Source organism: Agrilus planipennis, unplaced genomic scaffold, assembly GCF_000699045.2.
Source record: "Agrilus planipennis isolate EAB-ADULT unplaced genomic scaffold, Apla_2.0 scaffold188, whole genome shotgun sequence".
NCBI lineage: Eukaryota > Metazoa > Arthropoda > Insecta > Coleoptera > Buprestidae > Agrilus > Agrilus planipennis.
In genome coordinates, this window is record NW_020442403.1 from 38,493 (window position 1) to 62,207 (window position 23,715).

At 38.2% G+C, this 23,715-nt stretch overlaps 1 protein-coding gene across 1 annotated transcript in view; it reads right to left on the minus strand.

The window, feature by feature from the left end:
- The window catches only part of LOC108740273 (titin-like), a 178,816-nt gene that overhangs the window by 29,990 nt on the left and 125,111 nt on the right, over nt 1–23,715 (minus strand). Inside the window, 16 exon segments of the mRNA XM_025980141.1 lie at nt 138–1,687; nt 1,751–2,093; nt 2,649–3,007; nt 3,068–3,299; nt 3,354–5,244; nt 5,406–8,167; nt 8,281–9,081; nt 9,147–9,542; nt 9,606–10,007; nt 10,069–10,470; nt 10,531–10,674; nt 10,740–12,596; nt 12,655–14,022; nt 14,467–14,696; nt 14,758–16,327; nt 19,856–20,019. Coding sequence (XP_025835926.1) covers nt 138–1,687; nt 1,751–2,093; nt 2,649–3,007; nt 3,068–3,299; nt 3,354–5,244; nt 5,406–8,167; nt 8,281–9,081; nt 9,147–9,542; nt 9,606–10,007; nt 10,069–10,470; nt 10,531–10,674; nt 10,740–12,596; nt 12,655–14,022; nt 14,467–14,696; nt 14,758–16,327; nt 19,856–20,019 — 14,471 coding nt within the window.

The following is a 23,715-nucleotide window of genomic DNA, read 5'->3' on the forward strand; positions in this document are numbered from 1 at the left end:
TGTATAATTGCTTTTAATCAGATTGTCTGTAACATAATATATACACGTGTCCAACAACTTGGAAAAATGCAGAAGTTTGACTGTTCCAAAATAATTAATTTTGCCAGAAAGTGACTTCTTCAGATGGAACAGTTAACTGTCAGTTTTTGATACTGATAGCTTCATTCTAAATAAATGGCGGTGAAATATTGTTTGTAAAAGTGTATGATTGACCGGGCATTTTATTTTTATACCTACACACTCATTTATTTTTATCATCATTGCATAATCACCATGATTTATAAATGTGTTAGAACTTGAGATGAATTTGTAAATAATTACCTGAAAGTCTGGCGATTCTGGAATAAGAAATCCATCCCTCAACCATTGGATCGTAGGTTTCGGTTTTCCACCAACGGTCGTTTTGAATTGGGCTGGACTACCTTCCGGAACAATGATATCTTTCATGGGAGTTAGGGAAGGTGGAATGTCTTGACTTTCAGGAGCTAAGACGTTCAGTTTCGCTTGTGTACTGACAGAACCTGCCGGATTTTGAGCAACACATTTATATGTCCCTTCGTCTTCTGGGAAGGCCTCGGAGATTTTCAAAGTATAGAAATCTGCTTCTTTCACCATTTGGAAGTATTTCGATGGTTTAATTACTTTATTTCCTTTGCTCCAAGTAGCTGTAGGTGCCGGTTTTCCGGTTATTTTACATCGGAATGCTGCCGGCTGGCCTTCTTTAATGGTTTGATCTCTAAGTGGCTCCACAAGTACTGGAGGTTTTTCAGCACCAGGAGATGCTGGCTTCGACGGTTTAGCTCCAGTAGACGGCGATTGCACGATACATTCTGCTTCGCAACGTGCTTCACCAGAATCATTTACCGCGACACATTCATATTTGCCAGAATCTTCAGGAACGACTTCGATAATTAACAAGGTGTTCAAGTCATCTTCTTCTAATGTCTTGTAACGTATATCAGGGGTGATTTTTCTTCCATTTTTCAACCAGTACACATCGATTGGTTTTGTGCCGTTTACACGGGCATCGAATCTAACTAACTGTCCAGTAGATACGGTTGTACTTTGAATGGTTGTCACAAAGCTCGGTGGAACTTTACCGCCTCTTCCTTGCCGTTTACGTTCTTGTACGATCAAATTGGCGCTACATTTGGCAGTGCCTCCTCGATTTTCGGCAATAACACTGAAAACTCCAGAGTCCTCGACGTATACTTGTCTCAAAACAAGTATCGATTTCGTGCTCATGGTGTAGATTTTGAAATCGGGAGAACTAGTGATTGGGAAATCTTCCCTGAACCATTTGATGGCAGGTAATGGATCACCATCAAATTCGACTTCGAATCTGGCTTGTTCGTTTTCGAAAACTCTGCAGGGTTGTATTTTCTTTGTGAAGAAGGGCGGTTTGCTGGGTTTTGCCTGACCTTGAACTACGCGCTCCTGTGTCAGTGCTTTGTGCTCTACATCAGTCGTTTCAGTAGCTGTTATGTTTCTAGTAATTTCTGTATCTCCGGCTTTCTCCTTTTGTACCTGTTTCTGTTTTGTAACGTACACTTCCCTTCCGTGTACTGCCGATTGGGTTGGGTCGGGAGGGTAGGCACCCTTTTTGGAATCAATTTGGTACTCAGTAGTGCGCTGAACTTTGCTCTTGTCTGTTTCTCGGAGACTTACTTCTTCAGGCTGTACTTCCCTTTAAAAAGAACACGCAGTATTAGTGATACAGTTTAACAAAAATAGTCGCTGTAATACTTACAAGGTTTCTTCGTATCTTTGGGCCATTCCTTTGGCAACACTGCTGTTGACAATCTTTTCACCAGGAATTGCATACTGGTGAGTTGATTCTCGTAGTCGAACTTCTTTTGTGACTTGTTCGTTTTCCAATTCTTGTATTTTACTGTAATAATCTTCACCTTTCTTTTGTTTCACTTGTTGTTGCCATTCTGCTTCGGCGTCCTTGTAAATCTTCGGTTGAACGTGAATAGTTGAAGGATTGAACTCTCCTTCCTGGAGTGCTGTGTGACGTTCTTCGAAAATGCGTTCGAGTTCGGTTTCTTGACGTTCTTTTTGGTATTGTGACAATTCGCTGTCGTACCAAGCTGATCACATGATTTCACAATTAATTCATTGTAAAGAGTAGGTGGGAAAAGAATGAAAATTACAATTTTACAAACAGCTCAATACCACAACACGACAAGAATCTATGAATACAAACAATAATGAAACATATGTTAAAGGATGGATCATGCAAGACGTTATTAATTTTATACGCGGGATTATCTATCCTACCTCTTTGCTTGTCCTTGCGATTTAAATTACCTTCATTCCATCGATGCTGCTCGACCACTGGATGAAGATGTCGAAGCAAGTGGTGAGGAGAGGGCGAGGTGTTATTATATATAAGTGTTGTAAATCGTGCTTATATATATGTGAATTAGCAGCGTGTGCTTGTTTTTGTTTATAAATAGTTAAAGCTGATTGTTGGCATAAATTGTCGTGTGTGTTTATTGTGCATTGTTTTGTCAGAATAAAAGAAGAGATATGATGTTCTAAACGATGAAGGACTAATACTTTTAGTTACTTTACTGACTGCAAGATTTTACTATTGAGAAAAGTTTTAGCCCTTCGTTTGAAATGAAAATTATTAAACTCACGTCTCGGTGAATTTTTCAGCACACTTCTGTAGTCATCGTGTCTAGCAACGATTGTCAATTCCGTTTCGGCTATAGCTTCTCCCACGGAGCTACGTGCAATGACCTCTATTTTTCCCGTGTCATATTGTCGGGTCTTTGGGATATCCATGTGGTACATTCCGTCATAGGTAAGTTTATAACGTGATCCATTTACCACAGTGTGACCATTGATCAACCACATCACACGCGGACGAGGATGTCCAGTGACACGGCAGCAGAATCTTGCCCAGCCGCCTTCCTCTACTGTGCATGGTTCTGGTTTGCTCACAAATACTGGTGCAGATCGTGGTTTAGATTCTTCTTCGACTTCTTCAGGAACCCTGCAAATTAATTGTATTGTGATAAAGTTCTTTTTATATAAATTTCAATAGAATACGTACACTTGCCATGCGGCTTCTAATTCTCTAATTCTTTCAATGCTCTTCATTCCTTTCGGCAGTTGAGAATCGTATATGATTCCTGGTTTACCGGTTGTTCGGATGATTGCTCTGGTTTCATCCATTCCGTAAAGATTAGTAGCACGGCATACATATTCGCCACTGTCCTCGGGGTAAACCCATCCGAAGTTCATGGCGACGTAACCGAAGTCGTAAATGGGTGTGAAGCGATTTTCTGTGAATTGTTAGATTAATTAATCAATAATTAAAATTTCCGGACATGACTTACTGTGGGGTAATGGTTTTCCGTTAAGGAACCATTCCACTTTCATGTTGGGATCGCCAACTGGTGCCAGTTGACATTCGAACTTGCTGGTGTTCATCTCCACTAACTCTGTTTGGTCTTTGATTTGAGTAACAAACCGTGGAGGTTGTTTCTTATCGGGATCGTATAAATCATCTTCGGTAAGGTAAATTTCTGAAGTATACTTCTTGATTGCGGCCTCCATTTGCATTAGTGTTTCAGACCTCTTCATTCCCTTAGGAACTTGGTTTTGCAGAACGATGTTGGGCAGTTTCTTACAAGATACCGTGGCTTTTGTAAAGTCTTCGCCGTAATCATTAACAGCTCGGCACACATACTCGCCAGAATCTTCAGGATATACGTACAATATGTCCAATGATACGAAACCCATATCGTACATTGTTCTATAACGATGACCAGCGGGCAGTAATTTTCCGTTTCTGTACCATTCGATTCTTAATTTTGGATCTTCTTTTGGTTCCACACGACATTCAAATCTCACCGATTCGGCCTCTTCAACAGTAGCTGATGTAATGTGGGTAATAAATTTAGGTGGTGAGCGGATGGGTTCGTCCTCTTTTGGTGGTTCGGTAACGTGACCCTTTTCTAGTTCTTTTAATTTTTCAGCACTCATGCCGCTTGGAAGTTGTGAATCTGTATCAATGTTATGTTTCGACGTGCAGGTCACGGTGGCTTTAGTGATTGCAGAGCCCCATTTGTTTGTAGCTCTACAAATATATTCACCAGCATCGCGTGCATATGAATAGTCAATGTCAAGGGAAATAAATCCGAAATCGTTAATTTGGTGAACGCGTGAGCCTGTAGCAAATGGTTTGCCGTTGTGGAACCATTCAATTCTCATCGTTGAGTCGTTTGTAGGCTCAACTTTGCAATCGAAATGGATCGGGCCACCCTCAGGAACGTCAATATTGTCTTTAATCTCCACAATAAATCTGGGTGGGTTTGGCGTTTCTTCTTCTGGCAGTATTTCGTCCTTCTTATGCAACGTTTCTTCGAGTCTTTGAATGCTTTCGGTTCCTGTTCGGAAGTCAGTAGGTAATTGAGGTTCAAGGATAATTCCTTGTCTTCCTCTAACGGATAGTTTGCAAGAAACTGTAGCTTCGCCATGTTTATTTGTAGCTTTGCAGGTATACAATCCCGAATCGCGTTGATAAACACCTGCGATTTCAAGAATGACAAATCCAAAGTCGTTAATAGTCTTGATTCTTGAACCTGCCCAAAGGGCTTTTCCATTGTGGAACCATTCCACTCGCATACTAGAATCGTTAACAGGTGTAAGTCTGCATTCAAAGTGTGCCAAAGAGTTTTCGGAGAGGGTAAGGTCAGAAGGTGTAGTGATGAATTCTGGTGGTTTTCCTTCATCTTCTTCAGGCGAAGGTGGAGCTGGTGCCGAGCCAAGACCTTCGAGTTCTGCTATTTTATCGATAGTATTTTCCATTCCTTTTGGTAGTTGTGATTCCAAAATGATACTTCTTTTGCCTTGTACTTTCATTGATGCATTTGTTACTGCTTCTCCATATTCGTTGATTGCTCTGCAAGAATATTCTCCAGAGTCCTCTGGATAAACAGGCGATATTTCCAAGATAACAAAGCCGAAGTCGCAGAATGTACGGAATCTTGAACCAGTTCTTAACGGTTTTCCATTCCAGAACCATTCTACTTTCAATTTTGCATCATCGGTTGGAATTAGCCGACCTTCAAAATGAGCGCTTTCTCCTTCACGTAAGTTGTCAATGTTGGATAAGGGCACAGTAAATACAGGTGCTCTGCCTTTTTCTTCAGTGACGTCTTCGTGTTTTTGTCTAATAAGTGAATCTTCAAGTGTTTGAATTTTTTCCAAGCCTCCTTCCATGCCCTAAAAGAAAATTATGCTTTAAGGCAAAACTCATTCTAACCATGGTTTTAATTCTACATTTTGTATAACAATTAAAAAATCTGAAACTAAAAAACTTCATTGTCAATTGAAAATGTTAATTTAATATATTAAAAGAAAAAATATTGGAACGAGATTCTTACCCGCGGTAGTTGCGAGTCCAGGATTAAGTTGGCTTTTGAGACACATTTGAGTGTTGCTTTGGTGGAATCTTCACCGTATTTGTTATAAGCCCTGCATTCGTAAACGCCCGAATTTTCTTCATAGCAGTAGAGAATATCCAGAATTACAATTCCAAAGTCGTGGAATGTACGGTATCGGTGACCATGGGGTAATTTTTTACCATTGTAGTACCATTCGACTACAAGATCTGGATCGGTAACAGGCGTTAATCGTGCTTCAAAGTGTGCGCTTTGCCCTTCTACTAGTTTTGTAACATCTTGGATTTGAGTAATGAATTTAGGAGGCTCAGTAATAGGTGTTGTAGGTGTCTGGGGTTGTTGCCTTTGTTGACTTTCTAATTGTCTAATCTTATCGAGAGAATCTGGCTGTAAACTATCCAAGAATACGCCGCTCCTGCCAAGGGCTGATATTGTTGCCTTTGTGAAGTCTTCGCCAAACTTGTTGCTGGCTTTGCAAACATATTCGCCAGAATCGACGTGACTTTGAACATAGGAAATATCCATAACAACAAATCCAAAGTCGGATACAGTTTTAATTCGAGACGATTGAAGAAGTGGTTGGCCATTGTGGAACCATTCAATTTTCAAGTTAGGATCGTTAGTTGGGACCACTGTACATTCAAAATGTGCAGCTTCCCCATCTTTAACTCCCATTATATCCTTAATTTGAGTTGTGAAGCGGGGTTTCTGACCCTTATATTTATCAACACATTCAAGTGTAACGCTCTGTTCTGCTTTGCCCCATTTGTTTGTTGCTACACAAGTGTAGGTACCAGAGTCTTCAATTTTGGTACCAAGAACTTCAAGAACTACCATGCCGAACGCGTGAACCGTTCTAAATCTGTGACTTGCATCAATGGTCTTTCCATTGTAGAACCACTCAACAACCATTGTTTGATCTCCAATTGGTGTAAGCCCTGCTTCGAAATGAGCAATTTCTCCTTCGCTCAAATTTACAAGGTGAGTAAATTCCGAAGTGAAAACCGGTGCGTGACCATCTTCAACTTCCGGAGGGCGGGTTTCTCCACGTTTCAAGGAGTCTTCCAAGTCTTGGATCTTTTCCAAGCCTTCTTGTCCTTTAGGATGTTGTGTTCTTTCGATCAAGGAAGCTTTCGTGGTGCAGTAGATTGTTGTTGAAGTGAAAGCTTCTCCAGCCAAGTTTGAAGCTTTGCAAGTGTAGATACCTTGATCGCGTTCATATGTATCTCTCAGATCTAAGGTAACGAATCCAAAGTCGTTTGCAAGTTTAAATCTAGATCCATGATCTAGCGATTTTCCATTGACGAACCATTCAATTTTAAGGTTAGGATCGTCCTTTGGTTCTACGGTTGCTTCTAAGTGTAGCGGATTGGCTTCTGTGATGTTGAATTCCGGTTGTAGCGGTATGATCCATATGGGTTTAGGGAATTGTGCTTCCGCTCCAGATGGTTGCCGAGCGTATTTGCTTGCGAATGCGTCCTCAACGTCTTTGACAGCTTCCAAACCTTTCTCTCCTTGCGGATGTTGCGTGTCTAGGTAAATATCCTTTTTAGCTGTGCAGCGTAAGGAACCTGACGTTGTTGCAGATCCTTTGCTGTTGGTGGCTTTGCATGTGTATATTCCGGAGTCTGTGTCGTAAGCGTGTACGAGATCTAACGCGACATATCCAAAGTCATAGGTTGATTTAAATCGTGAACCACTTGGTAGAGGTCTCCCATTTACAAACCATTCGATCTTCATTGTCGGGTCTTTGGAAGGTTCTACTGTGCACTCGAAATGAACGTTGTCTCCTTCAGTGCATTCTACGTTATTCAGGTGTGATATAAATATGGGAGATTCGTAAGTAGGCTCAGGAGCTTCCGGCTTTGACTCTGGAGTTTTTTCTAAAGCTTCAAGTTTTGGTATGGCATCGGGATGTAATGTTTGCCCCATTAACCAATGCTTATCTTCTATTTTGAGAGAACATGTAGAAACAGCTTCTCCTAACAAGTTTGTGGCTTTACAGGTGTAAATAGCGGAGTCGTCTGCTCTCAGACCGTTTATAGATAATGTCACATGACCAAAATCAAATGTACTCTTTAAACGGGCTCCGGTGGTTAATGATATTCCATTTTTGAACCATTCTATTCTGAGGTTTGGATCAGCACGTGGTTCTACTTGTGCTTCTAAGAAGACGTGTTGACCTTCGACCAGTTTATCGTAACTTTGAAGATGAGTTGTGAAGACAGGAGCTTGCTGAGGTGTTGTGTCAACAAACATTTCCGGAACTTTGTTCATTTCCGCCTCTTTAAGTTGGATCTTTTCCCAAGCATCTTTGTGAAGTGTTTCGCCAATGATACTTGATCTTGACTTAACCTTCATTGAAATCGATGAAACGGCTTCGCCCGATTTGTTTATCGCCTTACAAGTGTAAACTCCAGAATCATCTGGAACTGTGGACATGATGTCTAGAGTCACAAATCCGAAGTCGTGGTTTACACGGATACGAGATCCTAATTTCAACTCGACTCCATTGACGTACCACTCAAATCTTAAACTGGCATCGCCCACTGGAACAACTCTTGCTTCGAAATGAGCGTGTTGTCCCTCCCAAAGTTCAGTCGGTCCAGTCAGTAATTGTGTGAAGATTGGCTTCTCAAATACACGTTCAGCCTCTTCAGGACGTGGTGCTGCGGGTTGTTCAAGTTGCTGAATCTTTTTCATTCCTTCGGGATGTTGTGTTTCTAGCTGTATACTTGCTTCGGCTGCAAGAAATATGAATTTTTAGAATCTGTGTTTATGTTATAAAATAAAATACCCTCTATTACGAAAATTCTATAAGTTTAATTTGTTTATTAATACAGCTAATTATACTTACTTCTAATTTTCATAGATGCAGTCGTAACGGCTTCCCCAAGAGGGTTAGAAGCCCTGCACATGTATACACCTGCGTCATCGGTACGTATTTGTTTAATGTCCAATGATACGTAACCGAAGTCATGAACTTTTGTGATTCTTGAACTGTCTTCAATTAACTTGTCGTTCCTGAACCATTCCACTTTCAAAGTTGGGTCTCCCACAGGAATAAGACGACATTCGAAGTGAGCTGTTTGACCTTCAATAATTCCGTCGATATTTTGAAGAGGTTGAGTAAATACGGGACGTTGTCTAGTGACGGGTTCTTCAATTTCTGGACGCTTGAACGGAGTTTGTTCTTCAAGTTGTCTGATTTTCTCTAGCCCTTCGGGTCTTTGTGAATCCAAGATAATGCTGCTCTTTGCAATAACAGTAAGATTAAGGCTAGAAACACATTGTCCTAAGTTGTTTACGGCTTTAACAGAGTATTCTCCTGCATCTTCTGGAACGCAGTGGCCAATATCCAAAGCGATATATCCGAAATCAAATGTGATGTGGAATCTTGAAGCAGATGGTAACGGTTTTCCATTGTGATAGAACTCTATTCTTAGATTTGAATCGTGAATAGGTTCTACTTGTGCTTCGAAGTGAGCGGTTTGACCTTCGTAAACTTGGGTGGTACCTCTGAGTTCGGTAATAAATCTGGGAGGAGTTGGTTCTGGTTCTTCGATTTCTAATCTAGCTGGGTGTCCTTGGGATTCTAATTCACGGATCTTTTCTAGACCCTCTGGATGTTGTGTTTCCAGGATGATGCTTCGGCGACCTGAAAGGAACATTAAGTTGTTTTCATTACTCAGTAAATATTAATTGTTTAATCATAATACTTACTTCCCACATTTATGGTACATGTGTTTACAGCTTCGCCAACTAAGTTTATAGCTTTACACATGTACGTTCCGCTGTCTTCTGGGTAAGTGTAAAGAATGTCCAAAGCTACGTAACCAAAGTCGTGAGTTGTTCTGAATCTATGTCCTGTCTTCAGTTTGACTCCATTTACAAACCATTCGATTCTTAGATTGGCATCGTTAATTGGTTCAACGCGGCATTCCAAATGAGCATGGTCACCTTCTTTAAGATTGTCCAAACTTATCAAAGGTGTAAGGAAAACTGGTCTTTGTGGTGCTGGTTCAATTTCCTGTTTCTGTGGTCTTTCATACGTTTCTAATTCTCGAATTTTTCTTAAACGTTGTTCGTCCAGAGTTTGAAGTTCAAGGCCGGACTTAGCTATTAATTAAACACATTTAATATTGCAACAAATATTACATATCTATCGTCTAAGAAGCTTACCAACAACATTTACTGACGCTGTTGTAACTGCTTCTCCAACTGCATTTCTCGCTCTGCACATGTACGTGCCAGAATCTTCAGCGTATGCATAAAGAATGTCGAGGGCAACGTATCCGAAGTCATAGGTTGTTTTGAACCTATGTCCGGTTTGGATTGGTCTGCCATTACAAAACCATTCCACTTTCATGGTAGCATCATTAACAGGTGTTAGGGTAGCTTCTAAGTGGGCACTTAAGCCTTCCGGTAGATTTTCAATATTTTTCAGGCCTCTTCCAAACTGAGGCTTTTCTAAGACTATGGCATCCTCTCTGGCAGTTTTCTTGTATTTCGAGTCATCTTCGAGATATTGTATCTTTTGTAGAGCACCTTCATGTTGAGTGTCGCGTATAATTGACGCTTTTGCTGTAAGGAATATTTGAAAATAAGTGTTCGACTGTTAAATATTATTTAGCAAGTGACTTACTCTTTACACTGGTTACGATCGAGGATGTAGCTTGACCTAAACGGTTGGTAGCTCTGCATGTGTATTCTCCAGCATCTTCTCCGTACACGGTAAGAATGTCTAAACTTGCAAAGCCAAAATCGTATGCGGTTCGGAACCTGTGCCCTGTAGTAAGCGGTTTTCCATTGTGGAACCATTCTACTTTCAAATCGGCGTCAGGATAGGGTTCGATACGGCATTCGTAGTGGGCACTTTGTCCTTCAAAGATTTCTGTTGGTCCGTTTAATTGTGTAGTAAATCTTGGGGCTTGGGTTGCAACCACTTCTTGTTCTTCACGTCGAGTATATTTGGATGATTGTTCCAATTGTCTTAATTTTTGTAGAGCGGCTTCATGTTGAGTTTCTAGTTGAAGCGATGCTTTTGCTAAAATTGATGTGTTGTCGTCAAGTTTTCTGTTAACATTTAATGTTTATTTATACTTACATTGAACAAACATAGTAGCTGTCGTAACAGCTTCACCTAAATCGTTTACAGCGCGGCAAGTGTATGTTCCAGAGTCTTCTGGATTAACATATTTCATATTTAGGGCAACATAACCGAAGTCGTGCATGGTAGTTATGCGATTAGCTGTAATCAAATAGATTAAGTTTAAGCTTTTTGGTTAGTTGACTTTTCTTTTGTGGTATACTTACAAGCTTGGATTGGAACGCCATTGCGTAACCATTCGACTTTCAATTTTGAGTCTCCAACTGGAATCAGTCGTGCTTCAAAATGAGCAGCCTGGTTTTCAGCTACTCTTAAATCTTTAATAGGCATTGTAAAAACAGGGGTTTGACTGATTGTTTCTTCTTGGACGGCTTGGCGTTGATAACGTGATTGATCTTCCAAAACATGTATTTTTTCAAGGGCACCTTCATGAACGGTTTCGCTCACGATTGACTTTTTTGATCTGACTACGCATACTGCAGATGTAACTGCTTCGCCAAGGGCATTAACTGCCCGGCATGTGTAAGTGCCAGCATCTTCTGGATAAGCATACAGAATGTCAAGAGCTACGAAACCGAAGTTGTTGGTTTCGGTGAATCTTGACCCGGATTTTAATGGTTGGTTATTGTGAAGCCATTCTACTTTCATGGTAGAATCGGATACGGGTATAAGACGACATTCAAAATGTGCTCTTTGACCTTCTTTAATATCTACGTTTTTTAGAGAAGATGTAAATGTAGGCGCTTGTGTTGTAACTTCTTCGACATCTTCTCTTCTTTGATAGCGAGTACGGTCTTCTAAATGGTGGATTTTTTCAAGACCTAACTCGTTTTGCGTGTCATAAATGATCTGCTGGCTGCTCCGGCATACGAGATTACAGGAGACTTCGTCTCGTCCGACTAAGTTTACTGCACGACACGTGTACGTTCCAGAATCTTCGGCGATTAGATCAATTACGTCCAAAGCAACATATCCAAAGTCGTGGATTGGACGGAATCTGTGTCCTATGGTGATTGGTCTACCGTTTTTAAACCATTCAACTTTTAAATTGGAGTCTGTGACTGGCTCAATTTTACACTCAAAATGAGCGTGCTGCCCTTCGCGCATGTTTTCTAAACTTTTTGGCTTTGTAATAAATCTTGGTTTAACGTTGACTATTTCATCAATATATTCTTGGCGTTTATAACGAGAAGTATCCTCTAGTTGTTGGATTTTTTCTAAACCTGAAGGGTGTTGTGTTTCAAGAATTAAATCCTTTTTTGCTATAACTTTTACGGAGCAAGAGGTGACAGCTTCTCCTAGTTGGTTTCTGGCTTGACATGTATAAATTCCCGAATCTTCAGGGTATACACTTAGTAAGTCAAGTGCTACATAGTCAAAGTCATAAGCAGGTCTGAAACGATGTCCAGTTTTGACTGGTCGTCCGTTGACAAACCAATCTACTTTCATGGTTGAATCGCCGACTGGTTGAAGACGGCATTCTAAATGTACATTAGTCCCTTCAACAGTTTCGATGTTATGTAGCGCTCTTGTAAATTGTGGAGCCTGTAGAATAGTGACATCTTCTGTTTCCATTCTGCGCTTTCTGGAGGAATCTTCCAGCATTTGTATCTGTTCTAAAGACTGTTCGTGTTGAGTGTCAGTTATTATATCGGATTTTGAAATTACACGAACACAAGAAGATGTGTGGGCAGATCCCAGGTGGTTTGTAGCTCTTACAGTGTACTCTCCTGAGTCTGTTGCTGTAGCATGAATGATATCGAGAGCTACGAATCCAAAGTCGTTATAAGTTCTAAATCTAGAACCAACAGTAACAGGTTTTCCGTTACAGAACCATTCTACTCTCATTGTGGGATCTCCCATTGGTTCCAATCTGCATTCGAGGTGAATATTTTTGCCTTCAGTAAGTGGAGGAACGTCAGTCAGTGGTTGAATGAAAATTGGTTTTGATTTGGATATTTCCTCAATTTGATATTGGGGTTCGATAAATTTTGACTCTTCCAATCTTTGGGTTTTATCGTATGCAGTCTTGTGCATACTGGAGGTGTCAATGCTGGCACGAGCTGCAAATAAAAATTTATTTTAGTAACTATCTTAATATTGATTAAATGACTGACTTACTTTCTACAACCATATTTGCTGAAACCTGAGCTTCACCCAATGAGTTGCGCGCTACGACGGTATAAGTACCAGCGTCTTGGGCTCTGACACTGAGAATGTCTAAGGCAACGTACCCAAAATCGTGATATGTTTGAATTCTGTTGGCACTTTCAATTAATTTTCCATTGTGGTACCATTCAATTCTAAGAGATGCGTCACTCTGTGGTTCAACTCTAGCCTCAAAGTGACCACGTTGGCTTTCAACAATTTTGTTAGTGCCTTTCAGTGGTCCCAGGAATCTTGGTTTTTGTAGTACCGACACTTCCTCGTCAGTTTTACGAGTGTATCTGCTAGTGTCTTCTAAATGTTGAATCTTTTCTAAACCTTCAGGATGTTGTGAGTCGAAAATTATATCTTTCTTGCTTATAACGCTTAGCTGAGCGGTTGTAGTTGCTTCTCCTATTGAGTTGTATGCACGGCAAGTGTAATTACCGACATCGTGAATTGTTACTGCTTTAATGGTAAGCGCGACATAACCGAAATTGAAGAATGTTGTTATTCTCGAGCTAGCTTCAACTGGTTTTCCATCTTTATACCACTCAACTCTTAATGTTGAGTCTCCGGTTGGTTCGAGTCTAGCTTCGAAATGAGCAAAACCTCCCTCTCTAACACCATGTTGATCTTTGATAGGGGTTTTAAATTCTGGAGGGTATAAACTCTCAGGAGTTTCTTGCACGTATTTTTGTTGATGCTGTTGTTGTTGGTAAGCCTCCAATTCATTTACTTTTTCAATATATCGTTGTTGTTCAGGGATTCCTAAATCAGAAGTGACAGTAGAACGAACTTGAACTTGAAGGGTAGCCGTGCTAAGGGCTTCACCCATTCGATTTACAGCCCGTACGGTGTATGAACCTGTGTCTTCGGCCCGTAGGTGCATTATGTTGAGGGAAACGTAGCCGAAGTTGAAAATTGTGGAAATTCTGGAACTGGCTGTAATAGGCCTTCCATCCTTGTACCACTCCACTCTCATTGTTGGATCGCTTACGGGGGTCAGTTGGGCTTCGAAATGTGCATTTCGACCCTCCTGAAGTTGCCCTAAATCTTGGAGTGGTCGGATGAAGTGAGGTTTCTGGTTCGTTTGTTCGTCTAAACTTTCACTTCGTTGATATTTGGAGTAATCCTCAAGTTGTTGAATGTATTGGAGACTGTCAGGGTGCTGACTCGTTTTCTCAATGCTTGCCCGGGGTTGTACGCGCAAGATTGCACGAGATTCTGCACTTCCGGTTGCGCTTGTTGCACGACAGATATATTCACCACTGTCGCGCGTCGTCACACTAAGTAAGTCTAGGGCTATGAAGCCGAAACGGAAAATAGCATTTGCTCGGGAACCTTAAAAACAGAACAATTTTGTTACCATTAAGGATATTATCCGTTTATTATTATTTTTAAGTTTATGAAATTATTGTAAGTAGGTAATTTAGACAGATAGGCTCCTAGGCATTTGTATAAAAGTAAATATCATAAAGAATTAAATTAATTGAAGATTATAACGTATATAGCAAATTTATACTGCTCTGAGTCTAAAGACTGTTGTCGGTTGAAGGTGCTTCCTAACGTTTTCAGTCCACATCCAGCATTGGAGATAGAAGGGTCTTTGCTAGCAAAACATTAGGAGGCAACTCCAGTCCATGACGACCTTTAGATCCGAATCAGGACAGGATCAGTTCATTTAATATGGGTGCGAAATTACCAATTTGGTATAGAGCAGATCTTATTTTATTAGTTCATTGGAAAAATGTAACGGAGTTGCTTATCGCGGATGTTGAAACTTACTTGCTTGCATAGCTTTTCCATTCAAAAACCATTCCACACGCATTGTGGGGTCGCCAACCGGTTCGATTCTGGCCTCAAAGTGAATTTTTCCTCCTTCAATTTGAACAATGTCTTGCAAAGGAATGATGAACTGAGGAGGTGGATAAATTTTATCTTCTTCAGGACCAGGCTGGTAAGGTCTTGTAGGTTCAAGATGACGTAAGTAGATCACTTCTGGGCCAGGTTCCGGTCTATCAAAATTAAATTGTTATTATATACGTACGTACGTACAATTGATGATGATTTACTTACTCTGGTTCGATTATTTTGGTTGGTCGCGGTAGATGTAAGCGTCTGGGCTCTGGAGTTGGTCCTTGCGGGACTTCCACAAAGAGACGAGCCCTCGTCGCAGTGGAGCCGGCTACATTTTGGGCGGTGCATTGATACCATGCAGCATCCGACGCCTTGGCTCGCGGTATATCTAAAGTAGAGGCTCCACCGTCGATTGAAATGCGCACATCAGGAGTTGGGGTTATTGGAACACCGTCCTTCTGCCAAGTGATTCGTGGTGTGGGGGTGCCAACAGCACGGGCATTAAAGACTACGGGTTCTCCTTCCTTAACACTAAGGGTCGTGAATCGTTCGACAAATTTGGGAGCGACAACTTGTTCTTTTTCGATGACATTCAGGTTGCATTGGAAAGAAGTTTCTCCGGTTTTGTTTCGGGCCACGCAAGTGACAACACCTGAATCGTTTCGTCCGACATTCGTTATCATCAGGGCATGGTTACCAGATTCGTTTACTAATATCTTGTGGGTGTGATCGTCGACGACTTGTCGACCATTTATGTACCATGTTACGTCAGGATATGGTCTGCCAGTAACGCGGCAGTCAAAACGTGTCATTTTTCCTTCAGTGACATCGCGATCACCACATACCCTTACGAAGTTTGGAGCTAAGGTTTTGGCTGTATCTGAAGGTTCTTCGACTGGTTGGGCTTTGAAAGTATCCTGAATCAGTCCTTCTTGTGTAGTTACTGGTTCAATAGCCAAGTACGCTGATGAAACTACGGCTCCTTGAGGGTTCTCTGCTAAAAGTGTGTAATGTCCCGAATCATCGGATTGAGATTGCTTGACCCGTAGGGTCGCTTGGTTGTTTGAGTAACTGGTTTCGTATTTGTTGGATTGTGTTACACGTTTACCATCCTTAAACCATGTTAACCTTGGTTTAGGATTAGCGGATACCTTGGCACTGAAAACTGCGTCTGAACCTTCGAGAAGCTTAGAATTGCGTGGTTTTTGAGATATTTGCGGTGGGGCTGCAGGTCCCAATGATTTTTCGATGGTAGTCGAAATTTGGGTATCTGTTTCACCTACAAAGCGTTTCGTCACCGATTCTCTGAAGGAAACTTCCCTCAAAAGACGATATTCGAATATATCTACTTTAAATTCCTCGGTTACACCGTTACTGTAAGATGATTCGTATTTTTGGTAACTTTCGGTTTTTTGCATTCCACCTAATCTAGGCATTTGTAACCCTTCGGGCTGGATGTATACCGAACATACGGCTTCTCCGTGTTGATTTTTGGCGGTGCAAACGTATTCGCCTTCATCTCCAGGTCCTATGTTATATATTGTCAATGTTATGTCTCCCGTTCGTTCGTTATAAGTAACTTTGTATTTGCTAGAATCTGCTAGGGGTGCTCCCTTTCGGGTCCACGATACTGTAGGCTGAGGTTTACCGACAATGCGACCGTCAAATGTGGCATTGCCTCCTTGAGCAAACCGAGCATTACTGAAGACTTTCTCGAACACTGGAGGAGATGCGTTCGGCCCGAAACCCAACTGTTGGATTTCGGATTGTCCGAGTTGCCCTCCGTGAACTGCAAAAAAATCAATAACTAAATATCGAGCAAGATTTTAGTGTTATTAATGAAATGATTTATAGAAGTTTCGGTACAATCTACATATGTAAAAAAAAAGAGAAAATGGGAAGAAAGTACACAAATTGTCGTATGAAAATCAAAAACAAAAATTCTTGTACTGTCCTGGTTCGGATCTAAAAGCCGTCGTCGGTTGGAGATGCTACCTCTGCGAGCTTCTTCAGAGGTCCAGAAGTTCTTCCATCTCCGATGCTGGATGCGGACCTCTGAAGAAGTTTGCCATTCGTGCTAGCGAAACACTAGGAAGCAACTTCAAACGACGACGGCCTTAAGACCCCAATCAAAACAGCATCAGTTCACCAAGTGGCCGCGAAATCCTTTGCCAATTTGACAAAAGTTCTTATTCTGCACTTTCGATTTCTTTTTCTTTTGTAAGTAATTCGTGTTCACATTGTTTTTGATTATTATTTTTATTTTAATTTAAAAATTAATAAATAAATGATTTGTAGATAAGTAGTAGTTTAGTGTTCTCATATCCTTCCTGTTTTAATAATTTTAGTTACGATAGAATTAGAGTAATCTAAAATTAAAATATTTATCGTAACGTTTACTCGATTGATATTTTCAAAGACTAAGTGCTAAATAGTGAGACAAATGTTACAGCGGAAAACAACCATTTATATATAATGTGGTTTACATATAGTGTATAATTCGAAATTTTTATTCATATTATAATGGTGTTTTCTTTTTTTTTTCAGTGCCCCTTGTTTACTGCTTGAAGATGGTTCGCTGATGAAAGCAAATTTGGCAGAATAGGTAAGTAATTAATTAATTAGACATGTACATTATTTTCTATAATTAAAAAAAAGTTTAGAAATGGGCCACATTCTCATGCTTAAACAGTATTATCTTAATCATAGATAATTATGTAGTATATAATAACCGATTGATATGAATATAAAAATTACCCTCATCAGAGTGAATTTAATAACTTTTCTAAAAAAAAAATTGTTTTTGTTAATCACAATTATTGTCACAGTCACACTCTAGGAATCAATGGTACCAATTTTTTTCATTTAGATTGTACATCCTTATACATTTATGCACAACATATTTCATGATCTGAGTGATATATTCGTTCTCATACAAACAAAATGCCAAAAATAATACAAATGACAAACATTTACATCAAAATATTTGTACTTAATTAATGAAGTGAATTTAAAAGCTAATGACTATTAGAATAACTATAAGGAACAATCAAAAATTTTTATAAAACTTATTATTAAACTTTATCTATTGTTGACTAAACTTCTTTACGTTTTTATGACAAACTGTATATGAGTTAATCCAAGATGGTAAGGGGCTTCTTGGTAGAATACGTGGAAGCTTTTCAAGTGTTTCTGTTTTTGTGTCTCATAGAAACTTTATTATAATTTTTTCAGTATTTGTTGTTAATTTGTTTTGATAAAGTAGAAAACATTTCTTACGAAATATTCAAACCAAGTAAATGTGTATATTTAGATCCCTAATGAGTTAAAAAAAAAGGATCGAACTTGGGGGCGCTTTAACATTTTTTTTTTTGTGTGAGTATTGGCCTACATATGTTCCAATTTTCAATCATGTGTCGTTTCTAATTGGTATTAATCAAATTAAGTCTCGCGAGTGTAATTATACAACTACATTTTTGTCGGCATGACAGCGGGATCGGTATGGGGCCAGCGAGCGGCTATTTCTGTTCTGTTTCTTGGGTCGTGTGTCGGATTTCAGCCTCCCATTTTAGGAACACCTATTTATAAATCCCAATAACGTCGGACGACTCGGGAGCTAGTTATGTATGTTGCTTACAGAAACGAGGAAAACTCGGATTACGAATTTATGTTTAGAATAATAATAATAATAATATTAATAAACAAAACAGCAATAACAATAATTCTTTTGTAAACTGCTTCACCTTTGATTTCAAAACAGTATATATAATTACCGCTAACAATAACACAAATAAAAATGTTTTTTTATTTACAAATTAGTGGATGCCTATTATTTTTCAATTGGTAGGTATTTTTATTAACAATTTTTTTTCAATGGGAGATGAAATTGTTCCTACTATATATGTATATGTAATTATTTAATTTTAATCCTGTTTTTACTATGACATCTACATTTCTATGGATGATCCTTATTGATTGCAGAATTATTTCGTGATCTTGTTTGTTGTTTGTTTTGTATCAAAATTAGATTTTGTCCTCAAGCCAACACTGCACGTAAGAGTATGTATTTTTGGACAATTTTTAATACCAAGAGAATTACAAATTTAATGCCTACTTTGCAGTAACAAAACCTTTTAATCTTGTCTATTTTGAGAAAGATTCATACTAAATATTTTTCGCCTCAATGGGACCCCGGAAACAATTTGGTGTTGTTTATGTTTTTATTTACTGAAGAATTGTAATAAATGATAATATTAAGATTATTTCGCAGTTGGCAAAGATATAATCGTAAATATTTGCCCGGAATAAAGCGTTCTGGGATTAGAAGAAGGATATCATTAACAAGATAATTTAATCGATTTTTAAATCAACATATTTTGCTGTACTTTGTTTGCTATCGTTCTGTAATATTTATCTGTAGGTATACAATTGGATATTCGACTAATTTCGTAAGTCGATTTCCTAAATCGTTAGAAATTGATCAGTGAAATCAAAATTTGAAAAATAATGATAAACTATTACTGAATGGTGACATCATTGCCATAAGATCGCTGCCATTTTATAAAATATTTTTAAATCGATTTCAGAAATTTTTTCGAAAATATTTTCATTTGAGTACATTTTTATTTAATCATTTGAACTATGGACAAATAGGTACCCTTTTAGATAGATAGCAGTAGTTGCGGCTATCTCATTATTTCTTTGGTAAATTGCTAAGTATTGTATTTTGGTGTTAATTCTGTTTAGTCTTTCGTACGGTAAAAAATTTAGAAATCAATTTGTTGTGCAGATTTTAAGTTTTGTTCTAATTTCTGTTTGAAAGGTAGTCACTGAATCCACATTTTTTAGTGTTAATTAATTAAATTCGTTATTAGTGAAACTTCTAAGTTTACTTAAATATATCTAAAGTAAATTTCGCTGTTGCTAACATTTTTTAATTAATAAAGCTATTTTTAAAGCCATGGAATTACACTTTCCTATCTTGTCTATAAGAGATTATAGATTTTTGTTAAAATTTATGCATTATTGTGTGATTTATAATTATTTTCAGTATATGGTTTATGTGTATAACTACACGAGTAGAAAACATTTGACCGCGAAAGCCTTTTGTCATAGTTTCGGCCGTATAGTTCTAGTAAGCGTTACATTTTTATGGTAATTGACATTTTCAGTTCAGATTAGATGCAGTAGGAATTATGTACGTTTTTCCAAATTGTTTTAGAACTTGCTGAAACTAACTGAGGGTTTCACTATGGGCGCAGAAACGGGCATTACGGTTTCTATACGTTTTCGTTTTGTGTTTTTTCTTAATATATACCTGTAACTTGTCGAACATGTTGCTCGGTCCGCATAGTCTGCTGAGTCTGTTGAGTCTGTTGACTCTCGTGCGTCTGACTCTGGCGAGTCTGACTGCTCTGCTGAGTCTGTTGACTCTTCTGAGTCGATTGTTGCTGCTGCTGTTGTCGATTCATTTCGTCGTTTTACGATCACAGTATCACTGCGAGATAATATATAAAACACATTTAACGCACTAAATTACACGAATAGTTTTTTATTCTGGGGAATTACAATACGATTATTTACAACTCCTACAATATACGATTCGAAAATGACTATAGTCCACGGCGTCATTTAGCAGAAGTTAAGTCGTCATCCCCGGTATAAAAACTTTTTTTTTATACCAAGACGTCGGTCGTTTGCGAATTGCGAGCGAAGAATGCGACGCTCTCCCACCGCGGACCCAGTTGAGTAGTTCGTCGCGACGGCGAGTTACTTAACGGAAACACTCGAATCGGAAGTTATTTTGAGTAACGTATGCGCCTGCTGCTACAGCGTTGAAATCACCGACGAATCAGAGAACTGGTAATGATGTTTTGTTAAATGTGTCATCTGAACATGCCAGGGCGCATTTATCATTACTGCACTTATTATTATCGTTTGTATTTAGAAATTTTTATCTCCGAATGATTTGAAGACGATTTTGTTGTTGAATTTTGATGTTTACCCATTAGTTAAGTAAATTGAGATTAAGGAAGTTGTATGGATTTTAGATTTAACAACAAGATTTTACATAATAAAAGTTGTTGTAGGTATTTATCAACAATGTTTTGAAGGTTTTCGATTATATTTGCTATTTTAAATTACATATTCGTACATGGTAAAGAAAAGTTAATCAGATTTTGCCCGAAATTAGGCCCTGCTAATTATAAAGTATGAGTTGATATACTGAGCACACTTCCTTCTTGTAGAATTATCAAATTGTAACAATTGCAAAGTCCTTGATCTTCACCTAGCGGTAGAGGCTGGTTCAAGCTTTTCTGTGAATTATAGTGATGATAGTGTAGTCTTGCTGGTATAAAGATAGTCTTGTTGTTGGTCTTGGTCATACATTTTCGTAAGGTCAAGACTAAGACTGCAAGATCAAAACCAATAGTGATTTTCTTGGAATACTTAGGCATCATTTCGTTTGCCACCCCTAACCACCACCCATCGGTTCCCATGATTTCTAATAAGAGGTCGCAGAGGACCTTTCGCCCTATCCTTCGGTGTAGTCCTGAGGGATTGCCCGTCCAACAGAATTACGTAATGGGAATGAAACACCAAAAAGTTTAAGTATCCCATGATGTTTAGTGTAGGATCTAAGGACTTCCGTAGGACTTCAAAAGTTTTGATCATATTACATAAAAGGCATAGCTGGGACGATGCTGATCATAAAAATATGCTCGTAAGAAAGGGTGAGCGAGAGGTATTTCTTACGATTAGTCTGATGTTATTTGACTAGAGGGAAGGGGGCTCTAAGGAGACGTTTGTAGTTCGTTAATTTTATTTTAGGTTTTGTTGTTAATTTAAGTACTATTATTAATGGCAACGAATCGTTTACAGGGTTTCTACCATTTGCGACGTAATATTTGTTGAGGGCTGCAAAAATCCTGATTGACGTATTTTATGAATGGTCCTAAAGCAAATGTCATTAAAAACACACAAAACGAGTTTAGAAATCCGTGGATATAATAAACGAGATTGTAGGATTAGTAGAGGGAAAAGAAGATAAAATAAAACAGCAAGACAGATAAAGAAGGGCAAAAAAGGTATAAAATCATAAAGTGGGAAATAATTTGGAACTGTAGAACAACTAAGCGGCAATGACTAGATAATAGGTGTACAGAAGAGGAGGAAAAGTGGGAATGATGTGGTTAGGAATTTTAAAGAAAGAGAGTACAGAATAATTAGAACGTACAAAATTGACATAGTCCACAATAAAACTGTCACATTACTTTCTGATCCTGATCTTTTGCGTACCCAAGCAACCTCTAACCGCTACACCGCTTACTGTTATTTTGTTATCTCTTTCTTCTTTGTATGTACTACTCTTGAAGCATATCTTAATTAACAAGGTCGTGTTCAAAACGCTGTAAATGACTACAGTCCCAAGTGGAAATAAAAGAAAAAAAGATACATTCATTCTCACAGATAGTTTATTGTGTACTATGTCAATTTTGATCGTTCTAACTATAGTAATAATATAAGAATTCAGATTTTAGTTAAAAAATTAGAAGAGAGTGGATAGATGGAACGAATACGTAGGATGCAGGACAAGAGTTAGGAGACGTAGTAGGAAGGGATGACAATGTGGAGTTGATGAATTATGATATCCCACAATGAGACAAGAATTTGCATTAGTATTTTTATATCGTAATTAAAAATTGAGGGCTTATTAATATATTTTACTTATAAAGAGAAATGCTTCTAATTTCTTCACTATTACTTTATGTTTTATTCAATAGAAATGTCCTTTTATTGTTTTACAACTTTCTGTTTATACAAAATTATATTGGTAAATTTAAATTAAACTTGTTGATAATAATTTAATTGCAATTTCAAAAGTATACGATGAAAACAAACTATTGTATTTGTTTATTAATAGAAAGAATTTTACTTACACACGAGGAGTTCAATTGTTTTAGAAATCCATTATAAATAACAGAATTCCATACCCAATTAACTGATATTAATTTATCTCCTTTTTTGTACCATATCAGTGTAAGAGTACCTACATTAGATATACGGACTACCCGAATAATATTTATTTTCCTTTAATTTTCGTTTGTTTAATCGAAGTCGGTTAATAGGTTATTAATAGGTATTTTTAGAATCGTTGAATGTTATAAATAGATGTGGCATTACAGTCAAATATTTTGTTTCAAGCAAAACGAAAACACGGATTTAGAGATTTTCTGTTTGAATTACTAATGAAGACCGGCTGATGTTTTATATTCCCTAGGTTCGGGTTTTTTAGGTCCAAAAGGGTCTGATCTTCCTGCTTTCTGTAATAGCTCTGAGCAGTTTTGCATTTAAAAAATTTGGGTATGTAATGTATCGAACAAATTACTAAAATAAATTCAATAGTTCACTAGCTATTTAATTATGGAAAAAAGTTACTATCAATTTGACAATTGCAAAAGTGAGATGCAGTCAAAGGTCATTAGGCATTTTTTCTAGAAGTAGGTCGTCTCTCTGCTTCTATAGTTATAGCAAATATGCTTTACTTTAACCCCTCCCAGAAAATGTATTAAATTTCTGTTTCAATTACTAATGAAGACCGGGCACTGTCTTATATTCCCTAAGTTCGGGCCTTCTAGGAGGCCTAAAAGGGTCTGATCTTCCTGCTTTCTATAACAGCTCTGATATGTTTTGCATTTATTGGTATGGAATGTATCGAACAAATTATTAAAGTAAATTCCACAGTTCACTAGCTATTTAATTACGGTAAAAAGTTACTATCAATTCGACAATTGCAAAAGAAAGATGCAGTCAAAGGTCATTAGGAATTTTTCTTAGAAGTAGATCATCTCTCTGCTTCTACAGCCATAGCAAATGAGTTCTACTTTAACCCCTCCAAGAAAATGAGAAAATGTATTAAATTTCTTGTAATAGTTGTTGTTTGTATATGGTGATTTTATACGCCTAGTTTGCTATAGTTTAAAGTCGAAAAAATTATTTGTTTCGAACGACTACATTTAGAAAATGTCTATAATTATAGGAAGAGCCAACAGTAACATCTTTCTGCATGTATTGGTAATATACGAACTGTAACGTATAAAAAATAGAAGGAGGAGACTGTGGTAAATATTATTATTAGTATTCCTTTTAATTTTTTAATGTAAGTGAATTATAGTG